This window comes from Pelophylax lessonae (assembly GCF_965119305.1).
Source record: "Pelophylax lessonae genome assembly, chromosome: 5".
In the NCBI taxonomy this organism is placed as follows: domain Eukaryota; kingdom Metazoa; phylum Chordata; class Amphibia; order Anura; family Ranidae; genus Pelophylax; species Pelophylax lessonae.
The window spans coordinates 175970999-175985836 of NC_138772.1; the positions used below are offsets into that span (position 1 = coordinate 175970999).

Sequence of the window (14838 nt, forward strand, 5' to 3'; positions counted from 1 at the left end):
GAAAAAATATCCCAACATAAAAATACCCAAGCCTCTCACCACTGGCAAAAGCCAACTTTCAGAGTCAAAGATATAATACCTGAACATACTTTTGTAAGGGCATATTTACTTTGAAAGGTCGCCCACACCAAAAAGGAACAAAAGTCCTGCTACAGCCACTAGAAAAGCGACAGGCCCAGGTCAAGTGACAGAACAAAGCCACTAAATTTTCCCATTACAGGTTTGATAAAGCAAACCACAGCTAAAACAAAGGGAAGATCCATTTAAACACCTGCTGTTAACCAACTCATAAAGCCATACATAAAAATTTGCTAAAGTATTCGCTTCAGTCAAACTTGGAACTTTCTGCATATAGTTGTGAATGTCAAACCCGGAACTTGTATAATTGTTGCGATTGCTGCTTTCACCCTATATAAAACAAATCTGACCAGATATCTTTTTCAACGTGCATGATGAACAAAGCACTCAGCAAATCCTCCTTTTACCCACAAGCTAGCGTGGCTACCATTACCATGTGATAGCGCTGTTTGGGGAGAATGGGGGGGGGAATGGTATTGCAGACTGCCTATTCTGAGCTTAGCAAAAGATCGAAATATTGCAGAAAGCAGTAACAAGTTTAGAGTGCTTCTCTGTTATGCCATAAGTCTCACTGCTGGATACATTTACAAAACTGTTGAACTACCTTTCCTTTAAAGGCCTGTTCTAGCCAGTTTTTGTGAGAATAGTATAACGGGGGAGCACAATTTATGGCATCGCAATTTTTTTTTTTTTTTTTTTTTTTAATTTTCTTGTTTTTAGGCTTTTTAACCCTCTTTAAAAAGGTAACAAACTACAGCTTTGCACTAGAATCTATATAGACCTGTGTCAATCACCCATCTGAAGAAATAATAAAAAGACAATAGGGTCTTGACCAACTCCCTGTAAGGTCACTTAAAAGATTGACACAAAGCAGACAAAGGGTGATGAGATGTCTTGTTTTAATAGCTGTGCCAATACTAAAAGAGGAGAGGGAGTACAGTAGCCTCTCCATTTGATGTCCTGACACAGCTATTTCAAACATACAATCTCTGCTTTATGTAAGAGATGGCAATCCTTGTGGTATCCGCTATGAGCATAACAAAACTGAGGTAGTCAACCTTGTGCAGGCCCAGCATAACCGATTTTAATACCCAATGAATGCTGCTATTCCATTCTCTTCTTAGATGTGTTCTGTCTGAACACCGGGAATTCTTGTTCAACAAGGTAGTGTCTCACAAGACACTTGTTCCCATAACAAGGACAAGGAAGCAGGGAAGAATGCGTAGCATTGCAAGAGTAATGCGATCGTTTTTGAACATTGTTAGATTCAGTCATTTGCATCATCCAGTGCGTTGCGCTGAAGATCAGACAGTTCAGATGATCTCGGTCCAAGAGCTGTAGTTTGTTTACCTTAGTGGGCAAATTATCAAAGATCTTATGCAGAATGTTTTTTGGGGGCTTTACTGTTCACCTAGAACAGCATACTGGTTGTCTAACTGAAGGCGGAGAGCCTGGTTCTTTGCTGCCTCTTCCCTTGCACGGTTTTTATGCTTCACCATTTCAAAAGTCTTCTCCATCTCTTTATCTCTGTTGAAGAAAAAAAAAAAAAAAACCAGATCAGAATTTAACAATGCATTGACAAAATAAAGAAAATAGAACATTAAAAAATTGACAAGGCCTTTGCCTCCACCCAGTTCAATAAAATAGAAAAAGTTCTGATACTTTTCCAATGGCTCATGACCTGTTTTTATCCTGTTAAAGTGCTACAGCCTCCATCAGAATTTTCAGCATTTGACATGTCAAAGTAGTTTAGCAGTGTGCAGAGGGTCCAGAATTGTTAGTGTTAACATGTGGTCACTCACCTGTTGGATTATATAAATGTATAAGCCATTTGCTATTTGAGCACAGGTACATCTCAAAAAATTAGAAGATCAAAAAGTTAAATTTCATTAATGCAATTTAAAAAGTGAAACTCATTTTATATAGATGCGTTACACAGTGATATTTTAAGCATTTATTTTTTAAAGAATTGACTATTATGGCTTACAGATAGTAAAAACCCAGAAGTCAGTATCTCTGAAAATTAAAATTACATGAGGTCAATAAAAAAAAAAAAAAAAAAAATTATATATATATATATATATATATATATATATATATATATATATATATATATATATATATATATATATATATATATATATATATATATATATATATATATATATATATATATATATATATATATATATATATTTTTTTTTTTAATACATAAATGTTGGCTTACTGAAAAGTATGTCCATGTACAGTATAGTATGCACTATACCAATACTTGGTCGGGGCTCCTTCTGCATCAATGTGGCGTAGCATTGAGGCAATCAGCCAGTGGCACTGCTGAGGTGTTAGGGAAGCCCAGATTGCATGGATAGGGGCCTTCAGCATTGTTGGGTCTGGTGTCTCATTTGACAATACCCCACAGATTCTCTATGGGGTTTAGGTCGAACGAGGTTGCTGGCCAATCAAGCACAGTCATACCTTAATCAAAAACACAGGTATTGGTTCTTTTAGCAGTGTGAGCAGGTGCCAAGTCCTGCTGGAAAATGAAATCAGCATTTCCATAAACCTGGTAATCAGAGGGAAGCATGACATGCTCTACAATTTCCTGGTAGCGGGCTGCGATGATTTAGGGAGCCATGTCATCTGCTGGTGTTGGTCCACTGTTTTATCAAGTCCAAAGTCAGCATAGCCCACTACTATGAAATTCTAGAGCACCCCTTGCTTCCTTCTGCTGACCAGCTTTATGGAGATGAGTATTTCATTTTCCAGCAGGACTTGGCACCTGCCCACACTGGCAAAACTACAAATACCTGGTTTAATGATAATGGTATCACGGTGCTTGATTGGCTAGCAAAGTCGTCTGACCTAAACCCCATAAAGAATCTGTGGGGTATTGTCAAGAGGAAGATTAGACACCAGACCCAACAATGCAGATGAGCTGAAGGCTGCCATCAAAGCAACCTGGGCTTCCCCATAACACCCCAGCAGTGGCAAAGGCTAATCGCCTCCATGCCACGCCACATTGATGCAGTAATTCATGCAAAAGGAGCCCCAACCAAGTATTGGTATGGTGCACACTATACTGTACATGGATATACTTTTCCGTAAGCCAACATTTCTGTATTAAAGTGTAAAAAAGTAGAAGGGTCAGTGGTGCTGCCTAGGAAGAGGGATTCCTTGGGTGTATGGTGATAGAATGGGCATTAAAAAAAACATGGATGTGCGTATCAAAAATCACAAATATAATGCCAATAAATCACATGAAGAGAGAATTAATGGTGTAACATCTAAAGTGTCCCAGTGCTGTGAGTACATTCAAATAAATATACAATTCATACATTCAAATAAATATAAAATGGATAATAAATCACAAATGTTATAAGTGATATGGCGCAAATGGTGATGGGGTATATAATTAATGTAAACACTGATAAATAGCAAAACATCATGTAAATATAAATATTAATAGTTCATGCAGGATTGCAGGTATCCAAAAGCCAGGTGGTGAATAGGTGATAGTGTTCCCAAGTAATAAGAAGCCAGGTGAGTTAGGAGCTCTCGTGGTCCCTCTAGTAACAAAAGCACTCACCCCACACAGGGGTATCTTGCCAGGGTATTTAGGTACAGAAATCTCTCCATCAGCTGAGGTATCAGGGATAAGAATCTCAGTAGCCAAGGTGGATGGTCCTTTAATCTACTGCTGCCCAGGTAACCACGGTCCTTAATTTGTGGGGTAATCCCCTCAGAGGGAGCCTTGACGTGGCCCTGCAGCTTTCACATGCGTTTGCAAATGTGTGCTAACTAAACCCCTGTATTGACGCAAACTGTTAGACAGGCCAATTTGGTTGGTAAGCAGACTGGTTGGCAAATTGAACTGGGAATTTTATCTTTGTTTGTTTCTTTACCATGTGACCAGCTGAGTCCAATTACAGCTGGTCACATAGTACACAGGAAGAGCCGTTGATCGGCTTTCCTTAGTTCGTGCCCGACAGGCACGAGTAGAGGAGAGGCGATCTGCCAGTTCAGACCCTTGGGGGGGGGGGGGGGGGGGGGTGCCACTAGAACCACCAGGGATGCCCACCCAGGGATGGCAATCAGGGCTCAGGGAGCCCACCAGTGCCCTTCCCATCATTGCCATCTATCAGTGCTGCCCAGCAGTGCCACCCACCCCTGCCCATCAATGCCACCCACCCCTGCCCATCAATGCTGCATATCAGTGCCACCCCATCAGTGCAGGAAAAAATTTACAAAATTGTATAAAAAACTTTTCGGTCTTTTATTTATTTGTTTAGCAAAAAAGAAAACTTTGTGGTGATCAGATACCACAAAAAGAAAGCTCCATTTGTGGGAAAAAAAAAATGGATTTTTGTAAAATCTTACCGTAAAATCCTTTTCTCTTAGCTCGACAGACGTAGTCCTCGGTGATACACCACCTTCGGGTTATGTTACCTCCGCAGGAGCAGGACTAGACAGGAAATTAAAAAGCTCTGGCCACACCCTAGGGGCAGTCCCAGAGGGTATATCCTCTCTCTCTCTGCCTCAGCAAATCAGTTATGTGAAAAAGCAGTGCTTAGAGAATTTAACCCAACCCAACTCCAAAACAGAGGGGCGGGGACTACGTCTGTCGATGAGCTAAGAGAAAAGGATTTTACGGTAAGATTTTACAAAAATCCATTTTTCTCTAGCGCTCATCGACAGACGTAGTCCTCGGTGATACACCACCTTCGGGACGTCCCAGAGCAGTATCACAACTGAGGGGTGGGAAAATGGAAATCAAATCCCAATCTAGAAGGCCCAACCGGTGCCAACTAGAAGTTTACAATGCTCATCCTTAATGATGAGACTCAACAAAAAAATCTTTCAAACAGAAAAAAACCCTCGAGGTAGACCACCGGTCTCCTCAAATTGCGGCCTGCAAAACCTTGCGGCCAAATGAGGCATCCGCCGATGCCGTCACATCAATTTTATAGAATTTAGTAAAGGTATGTACCGACGACCAAGTGGCCGCCTTACATACCTGGACCACTGACGCCTGATGGCGAAAGGCCCAGGAAGTACTGAGCGCTCGAGTGGAGTGCGCCCTAACAGGGAACGGAGGACTCTGACCCTTAATAGAATAAGCCTGTACCACCGTTTGTCTAATCCATTTGGCAATGGTCGCGGCAGATGCAGGCAAACCCTTTCTGGGCCCATCCGTGATCACAAAAAGTGAATCCGTCTTACGGAATGATTCCGTAGCTTTCAGGTATACCCTGATTGCCCGAACCACATCCAAGGAATGCAACGCATGTTCCCGATGATGCTTGGGCTGAGGACACAAGGAAGGTAGTACAATATCTTCATTCAGATGAAAATCTGAAACCACCTTGGGAAGAAAAGATGGCTTAGGATGAAGTACTACCTTATCCCTATGAATCACTAGGTATGGGGACTGGCATGATAATGCAGCCAGTTCTGACACCCTGCGAGCAGAAGTAATAGCCACCAAGAAGACCACCTTCTGGGATAAAGTAAGCAAGGGAATCTCCCTGATGTTTTCAAAGGGAGGTTTCTGTAGAACCGACAAAACCAAATTAAGATCCCAGGGCGGTAAGGGCGCGCGGACTGGAGGAGCCAGGTGCCGCACCCCCTGGATGAAATTCCGCACCAAGGATTTGGTAGCTAAAGGTTTCTGAAAGAAGATTGCTAATGCTGAAACTTGACCCTTGATGGTGCTCAAGGCTAGCTTCTGCTCAACCCCTTGTTGCAAAAAGGCCAATATTCGAGACACCGAATAGGTACGTGGAGGAAATCCTAAAGATTCGCACCACGCAATATAAGTCTTCCATGTGTGATAATAGACTTTGCTGGAAGTCGCTTTCCTTGCTTTAATAAGGGTAGGAATGACAAAAGTAGACAAACCTCTGTCCTTCAGTACTTGGGTCTCAATGGCCAGGCCATTAAAACCAGCGACTGTAAAGCACGAAGGTAAATAGGTCCTTGAGACTACAGACACTCCCTGAGACGAAGTTCCCACGGAACGTCTGCGACTAACCTGTCCAAGTCGGCCAGGCCGGCTTGAAGAGGCCAGCCTAGAATTTCTAGGACCACTGGCGCTGATTGGATCTGAACCAGGCGTCCCTAGAGGTATCTGGCCCCGACCATCCGAGAAAGTCTGGTCGTTTTCTGTTCCCACACATTTATCAGATACCTGATAGTTATCAGGCAAGGTGATCTTTTCTGGTTGAACCTCAGGGACCGAAGTCACCCGACTAGAGGCTACCTGGCCTATCTGGTCAATCAGATCCGATTCCTGTGAGGTATCGGGACTAATCTTAGGAAAAGGTAAAGGAAAAGATCTATACAGGGAACGGTAACTACCGCTTCCTGTACTTAAATGTTGGAAGGGAAGAATCGCACCGGTAGTAGTGGTTGATGCTCGATCTAATGTCCTGAATACCGGTGAAAACGTCCCCCCACCCTGAAATTGGGTGGGGGCGCACCTTCAGGCTGTGTACTCCTTTACTTCGGGTTTGGCTGGGTTGGTCCTCTGCTTGTCCGACCAGCCCTTCTTGAACCCTCCTGGAGGAGTCTTGCCTTTCCCGGAAGTACCAGCCGGGCGTCCTTTATGGGCGGTAAAGAAAGGTCCTCGCTTGTTGCGAGGTTCCTTAGCTTTTGCAGCCTGTGGTAAAAAAGTACTCTTGCCCCCGGTGGCATCCTTAATGATTTCATCTAGGTTGGCTCCAAATAGACGATTCCCCTGGAAAGGGAGATTGGTCAAAGTCTTTTTGGAACCTAGGTCAGCTGACCAGCATTTTAACCACAGCACACGTCTGAGGATCACTGCTAACTTAGATGCATGCCCTAACAAGGGAGTAGTGTCCAAGGCTGCGTCACAGATAAACCGTAGCCCTTGTATGATCTGTTCTATTAAATCAGATGTCTCCTGGGGAATATCTTTTCCCCTAAGATCTTGGCGTACCATCTTCGCCCATTCTGTAAGTGTCTGGGAAACTAGACCAATAACAATTACTGGTCTAAATGCTGACCCTATCAGAGAAAAGATAGTGCGGGACTCCGCTTCTATCTTTCGATCCACCGGATCCTTAAAGGACGAAGTGTCCTCCACTGGAATAACCGTGGCTTTATTCAGCCTGGAAATAGGCGGATCCACGACTGGTGGTACCGTCCATTTCTTAATGATGGATTCCTCAAACGGATAGCGTCTAGCAATACGCTTGGAAATAGTAAAGGTACGTTTAGAATGTTCCCATTCTCCTTTAATCTGATTTCCAAAACATTTAGGTACAGGAAAAGCCTTCGCCGTCTTGATGGGCTTATTAGTCCCAAAAGGCCTCTCTGTTTCAGTTGCCTCTGCCGGTAAAGCCTCAAGTTTTAAGGTTTCTTGCACTGCCACAACTAGTGCGTCCACCAATGCTTCTTCCTGAATTATAGCAGGAGAAGAAGCGTCCTCCTCACTGTCTGAGGGGGCTTTACCTGGGATAGCAGCCCTTGCAGAGGAACCTGCAACTGCAGTGACCATCTCTGAATCAGAGTCAGAGGTGTCAGATAGTATAGGGGTAGGCGGGGGTCGCTTCCTTGACCCCCGTCCCTGACAGGCCGCCTCCACCCGAGCCACCATAGACTCCAAAATTGCTGTAAATGACTCTATACTCTGTACACCGGCGGGTCCCGAGGCCCCCTCGAGGGAAACAGGTGGGGGAATCTGTGTGGCAGGGTCCATAATAACTCCAGTTACTTCCTGGATGATATAATTCAAAGTAAAGAAAAACTTTTTTTTTTTTTTTTTTTTTGACCCTCAGCGCCACAAAAAAACCCCTTAGTGTTACCTGCTAGGGATCCCTATCGATCGAGAGAGAGAGAGATAGACCCCCAGGCTCACCACTTGATGTTCAGAGTTGAACTGCAACAGCTTACAGCGCTGTCTTAGACAAACAGGAAGTCTTTTGGCTGGCTGCCCAGGAAGAAAGGAGGCGGCTCCGCCCCTCTGTATGCCTTCCGGCGCCTCCCCCAAGCTCCACGAGGTGTAGAATCACCTAAAACATGGCCGCCCCCATGCTGGAGACACGAGGCTACGCCAAAATGGCGGCTCGTGCGATCCAGCAAAAAAAAATGGCGGCGGCCTGTGCTGACTAGCGGTGTGCTGCAGGCACACAACACTCTCTCTGCATGGGGATATGGCGTGTTTGGCGGTACCGGCCCTGGCGGACCGCATGGCCGTTCGGGAGGCCTGCTATTAGCTGGAGATCTGACTTGGAAGGCAGTCTACATGTCCATGGCTTCTGACTGGTAGGTAGCTTATACTTAACCCATAAGATTCCCAGAATGCCACAGATTACATCTTTGAAACATGTATACAATAGATTGTTAGCTCCCAAACCAAGCCTCCTGGCTTTTGCACACATAAAATCACACTCAAAGTAGGAGGATTTGTGACATGTTATAGGATAGAAAGAAACTCTTTCTTACCATACAGAGAGGGGCCCGCGTTCACCACAAAACCCGTCAGGGAAAACAGGGGGAACATACTACTCACCATACCGGAACCAGGCGGGCACCAACTCCTGACAGTACCCCTCTCCACCGGGGCGGGAGGGCTGTCGACCGATACAAACGCCGTGACTCATGGTCTTTGGCGTTTCAGCGAGACGTTTAACTCGCGGGTTCAGTCCTTTAATGGGACTTTGTCGCGGCCGACTCAGCGCGGAGCTATGGCCTGCACGCGCTCGTAGGCTGAACTGGGGTGACCACCGGATCTCAACATCCAGCCCGTCGCCCAGTTCAGCTTTCTTGCTTGAAGATCTCACAGGAACACTGGAGAAAAAAAGCTGTCCAAAAATCCTTTTAGAAAAAAATTTCTTGCCAGGACCTAAGATCCCAGCAAGGTATCTAGGTCCTTACTCCTAACTAGACAGAAAATAACTGATTTGCTGAGGCAGAGAGAGAGAGGATATACCCTCTGGGACTGCCCCTAGGGTGTGGCCAGAGCTTTTTAATTTCCTGTCTAGTCCTGCTCCTGCGGAGGTAACATAACCCGAAGGTGGTGTATCACCGAGGACTACGTCTGTCGATGAGCGCTAGAGAAATATAAATTTGGTTTAGGTACAGTGTTGCATGACTGCACAATTGTCATTCAAAATGCAACAGAGCTAAAAGCTGAAAATTGGCCTGGACAGGAAGGGGGTGAAAGTGCCCGGTATTGAAGTGGTTAATATTTACACGGATGTTTTGATACTTGTCAGTGTTTATATTCATTATATACTTTGGGTTATACCCCATCACCATTTGCACATTTTTGATTATCCATTTTATACTTGAATGTATTTATTTATTATCACTCAGAGCACTGGGACACTTTAGATGTTACACCATTCATATATATATATATATATATATATATATATATATATATATATATATATATATATATATATATATATATATATATATATATATTTATTTTATTGCCCATTCTTTCCCCATACACCAAGGAGTCCCTCTCCCTAGGCAGCACCACTGACCCTTATATATACACTTTTTACATTACCCCATCTAACTTTGGTTATATTCAGAGGGAGGTAGCAGCCCCTTTTTCTATCATCCTTAGCGTGGAATTTCTCCAATTCCTGCATTAAAAATCTTTTTATTGGTCTTATGCAATATTCTAATTTTCTGGGATACTGAATTTTGGGGTTTTGCTCGCTGTAAGCCATAATAAATAGAAAAAAAAAAAAAAAGTGTCACCTTCTGAATTAAATTACTGAAACAAATTTAACTTTTTGATGATTTTTTTTTTTACAATGAAAGGCCCAGGAGGTACTAATGGCGCTTTTCCACTGCATGGAACCGTACCGGTTCGGCACGCTTTTGTGCTTTTCCACTGCGGTACCGCATGGTATAGGGTCGGAACGGTTCGGTACGGTACGGTATAGGTTTTCGGTTCCATGCAGTGGAAAAGCACGGTACGGTACGGTACGGCTCTGAAAAAACAGTACCTACTCGATTGTGGTTCCAACAGGTACCAAACTGGTACCATATCCCACAATCCTTTGCATGCAGTCACTACTAGCCACTGATTGGTCAGAGAATCACACCCACCCCGTTGTTATCCCACCCACTTAACTTTAGTACTACTTTAGTGGAAAAGCAAACCTATACCGTACCGTACCGAACCGTTCCGACACTATACCATGCGGTACCGCAGTGGAAAAGCAAACCGGGCCAAGCAGGGCCGAGTAGAGCCGAGCCGGTACTAGCCGGTACTTGCAGTGGAAAAGGGCCATAAGTGCCTTAGTAGAGTACGCCATAACAGGGAAATGAGGAACTTGACCCTTGATTTAATAGGCTTGAAACACCATCTGTCTGATTCATCTGGACATGGTCGCAGCAGAAGCAGACAACCCCTTCCGAGGTTGGTCCGTGAGCACAAATAGGGAGTCTGAAGACCCGAAGCTGCCAGGTACACATCCAAGGAATGCAAGGCAATTTCTCTAGGATGTTTTGTCTTGGGACACAGGGAAGGCAACAATCTCTTCATTCAAATGAAAATCGGAGAAAAGCTTTGAAAGGAAAACGACGAACAGGGGCGAAAAACCACCTCATCTCTGAACCAAGAAAGGTGGACAAGACGACTGCCGGCGCCAACACCCTGTGCGCAGAAGTGATTGCCACCAAAAAGGCCACCTTCTGGGTTAACGCAAGCAGGGGTTCCCTCTAAGATTTTCAAAAGGAGGTTTCTGGAGGCCTGAAAGCACCAAAGTGAGGTCCCAAGGTGGCAATTAAGACCGCACCGGAGGAGCCAAGTGTCAAACTCCCTGAGTAAAAGTACACACCAATGAAAATGTAGACAATGGTCATTGAATGAAGACCGCCAAGGCCAAGACCTGGCCCTTGATAGCTGCTCAACCCCCAGTAGGAGGAAGGTCAAGATCCAAGCCACCGAAAAGGAGCGAGGATGAACCCCAAGACTCGCACTACGCAATGTACGATGGTAAATCTTCCCAGAGGTAGATTTTTTTTTTTTTTTTTTAGCTTTTAACAGCGTAGGAATCACCGAATCAGACAAACCTATCTTTCAGCACCTGGCTTTCAACAGCCAAGCCGTTAAAGCCAGCAACTGTAAAGCAGGATGGAAGATTGGCCCTTGGGACAGCAGATCTTCCCCGAGAGGAAGTCTCCAACGAACATCAGCAACCAGCCATACCAGATCGGTGAGGCCAGTCTGGAGCTACTAAGATGACCGGAATCCCTACTGCCTCGACCCTACGCAGAAGTCTTGGCAGAAGCTTGAGGGGGGAAAAGGCGTAAATCAGATTATACTGACCCCACGGGGCCACCAGCGCAGAGCTCGACAAACCCCGGGCGCCAGGTCGCATTTGCGACTAGAATTAGCGACCTGGCGCCTGGGGTGCCCTGCAGGAGGTGTCCTGTCCCTTTTGCGCCCCCCACCTCCTCGAGTGCACGGACTTCAGCGCCGTCCAAAAATTGAGGCCCCGGCTTTTCAGCCTTCTGTGAGATGAGAAAGGCTAGGGGAACTGGCGCCCTCTTGTGGTGGCTGGGAGTAATGCATGTTCTCAATGCCTTCCAAAGAGAGGAGAAGAGGGAAGTTTTTAAGGCTTCATCTCTGTCCAGGTACCTTTGCTTAAAGGTAAGTGGACAGGGAGTGTGGTTATCAATTTTTTAAATGTAAAAATAATTTTTTTTTTATATATATATATATTTTTTTTTTTTTTTTTCCTCATCGCCGTGCCACAGCCGAAGGCCCCTTTCACACGGACATGGATTTTCCCCCTGGTCCAATTCCAATGCCTGTCAACTGAGGTAATCCCCCTGCCAATTTTTCCACACCCGGAATGTGTACAGCAGAGATGGTTGGAATGAAATGTTCTGCCCTCCTTAGAATGCCAGCTACTTCCCGAGCCACCAGGACACTTCTGAAGACAATCCATTCAATGATCCAAAGTCTGATCGCTTGGATCTCCAGTACATCGATCGTCAGTCTGAACTCTTCCAGTGTCCAGAATCCCTGAGCAGAATCTTTTCCGAGGACGCCTCCCCACCCGGACAGGCTGGCATCCGTGGTGACCACAGTCCAGTAAAGGGGGAGAAAGGATTTGCCCTGGCGAAGTGCCTGAGAATGAAGCCACCAGATCAGGGACCCTTTCCTCAGCCGAATCAGATTGTCTATAGACTGGGATTTTTGTGCCATTCGACCAAAATCTCTTTGCAAAGATCTCACGTGGAACTGTGCAAACAGAACTGCCTCAAAAGGCAAACCCCATCAGAACCAGCACCCGTATGCGAGTCTGCAGGAAGCAATTTAACTACTGTTGTCCAGCAGACAGTCATCCCTTCAGTTTCTGGAGTTTTTCCCAGAGGAAGAAATACTCTGGCTAAGGCCGAGTCTAGAGTCAGACCCAGATAGTCCAGATTTGTGGACGGAACCAGAGCGGACTTCTAAAGGTTCAGAAACCAACCAAACTCCCATCAGAGTTCACAGTGTAATCTCCAAGTTGTCCACCAGAGCAGTCGGAGACTCTGCTCACAGCAGATAGTCTAGGTACCCCAGTACCGCGATCCGCCGCAACAATGCCAGCACCGAGGCCACTTTTGTGAAGACCCGAGGCTAGACCAAAGGGTAAACGCCACAAACTGATAATGCTCCTCTCCCAGGGCAAAGCAGAGGAAGCACTGGTGACCAAAACATATTGGAATGTGAAGGTAAGCGTCCTTGATGTCAATAGAAGCAAGATCCCCCTGATGCAGGGATGCCACTACTGTGCGAATGGACTCCAACTGAACCCGCACAAAGCAGTTTAGCACCTTGAGGTCCAGAATTGGACGCACCTTGCCCTCCTTCCTGGGGACTGTAAAAAGGTTTAAATAAAACCCCTAAAAATGTTCCAAAGTCAGAACCGGAACAATCACCCCCTGGCTCAGCAAGTCTTGCACTGCCCCAAAGAGACCCCCGGTAAGCGGTCTGGGTACAGGCACAAGTTGGAGGAAAAAAACCTTTCCGGAAGGCAAGAATGAAACTCGATCTTTTAGCCAGACCATATGACTGTGGACCCAGTTGTCCTGTACCAGGGAGGTCCACTAACCAGCAAAGACATCCCCCACCCCACATACGGGTGAGGGCGCCCCTTCATGCTGAGGGAGCCTTGTCCACAGGTTTGGAGAAGCCTGCTCTCGGCTTGCCAGACCAGGTTCGTTTGGATCCTCCAGAGGAGGCCCTGAAAGTTTTTGATCCCTTGCCTTGAGACCCTGCAGGACGAAAAAACTTAGGAGTCGAGAAGGATGGAGCACATCTACGATGGGGATTCTTGCCCTTACTAGCCTGCAGAAAAAAAAAAAAAATAGGTACTCTGCCTCCTGTGAGACCCTAAATGATGTCATCCAGGGAAGCTCCAAACAGGCGATCCCCTAGAAAGGGGAGATCAGATAAGGCCTTCTTTAACCCAGAATTTAATCCAAATAACACACCTAAGGACCACTGCTGAGAGACAGCCTCGCAATCAGGAGGAGCCACTTCCAAAGAGGGATCACAGACAAACGGCAGCCCCTGGATCAACTGGTCCGCCGGCTCAGCAAAGGCAGGGGAAAGCTGCTCCCCCTCCAGGTCCCGACGTAAAAGCTTGGCCCACTTGGTCAGTTTGCGACATCAGGGCAATAGTAAAAAAAAACAGCCTGAGTACCGAACCAGCAACAGTGTACATATAGCAGGCCACAGCCTCCTCTTTTCTGTCAGCCGGGTCCTTAAAAGCCAGGGACTCCTCAACCGGTATCATGGTTGCTTTGTTTAACCTAGAAAACAGGGAGTCCTCAAATGGTACCGCATAGCAAAATTAGGGACCACAAGGGGGCGTTTTAAACAATCCCAAAATTTAGCGAAATTTTGTCAAAGTAAGCAGGAAAGGGGAACACCCTTGCCACTCTGGAGGGCTTGTGGGGAAGAAGATGGGAGACACTGACCACTGAAAGGAGAAGCATAATACTACTTCTATTACAGGGAGCTGCTTTAAGGAATTCTTTGTAAAAGGACAGTGTTTTAAGTTCTGCAATAAAACTATATTGTAAAGTTTTAAGATAAGCAATTTGCCAGTGTAGGATCTAGAAGACAAAATACAAGCTTGCATGCCCACTTTATCAGCACACCTTAATTAGTTTACACGCATCAATTTTAAAACAAACCTGTCACATGACAGAAGTACAAGCTTCTTCTAGCTCTCCGACTGACGTATTGAAGCAAGGTGGTCACTATTACTAGCCTTTTTAGAAGGCGGGACCACCAATGGAAGGGGCCAAGTTTTCATTAATGCCAACACTTCAGTTAAAAGTAGAAACAAGCTGTTGAACCCAATTTGTCATACAGTTCGGTTCACTGGATTCCCATTCACATTAGCAACCAACCTCCACTCCCAAGGCAAGCCACAGGTCAATCACAGATGCAAGAACCCTGTGTTTTCAAACCCTCACTGAATACAGGAACCGCAACAGAAAACCCCAGCATTAATTAGGCCTCATTCGCATGCGTTCAACCCAACGGGGATGCACATGTGCTACGTGTATCCCCATGCAAACAGCCCTATTGACTTCAATTGGGACGCAGCGGCTGCATAGACTCAGTTGCTGTTCCCAATATGCCTTTCATGTGGGGGCATGGCATTGATTGCAGCTTATTCCTATTGGGAGCAGCGTCCGTGTCCCTGCAGCTGTATCTTAAAAATGACATCAATAGGACTGCCTGCATTGGAATGTATAAAC

The 14838-nt window shown here is 45.5% G+C and overlaps 1 protein-coding gene across 1 annotated transcript in view; it reads right to left on the minus strand.

Annotated features, from left to right (window-relative positions):
* Positions 1-888: 888 nt before the first annotated feature.
* CDV3 (CDV3 homolog) overlaps positions 889-14838 on the minus strand; it is a 42174-nt gene continuing 28224 nt past the window's right edge. The window contains exon 5 of the mRNA XM_082259652.1: positions 889-1605. Coding sequence (XP_082115778.1) covers positions 1479-1605 — 127 coding nt within the window. The 3' untranslated portion in view covers positions 889-1478. The remainder of the gene's footprint in view (positions 1606-14838) is intronic.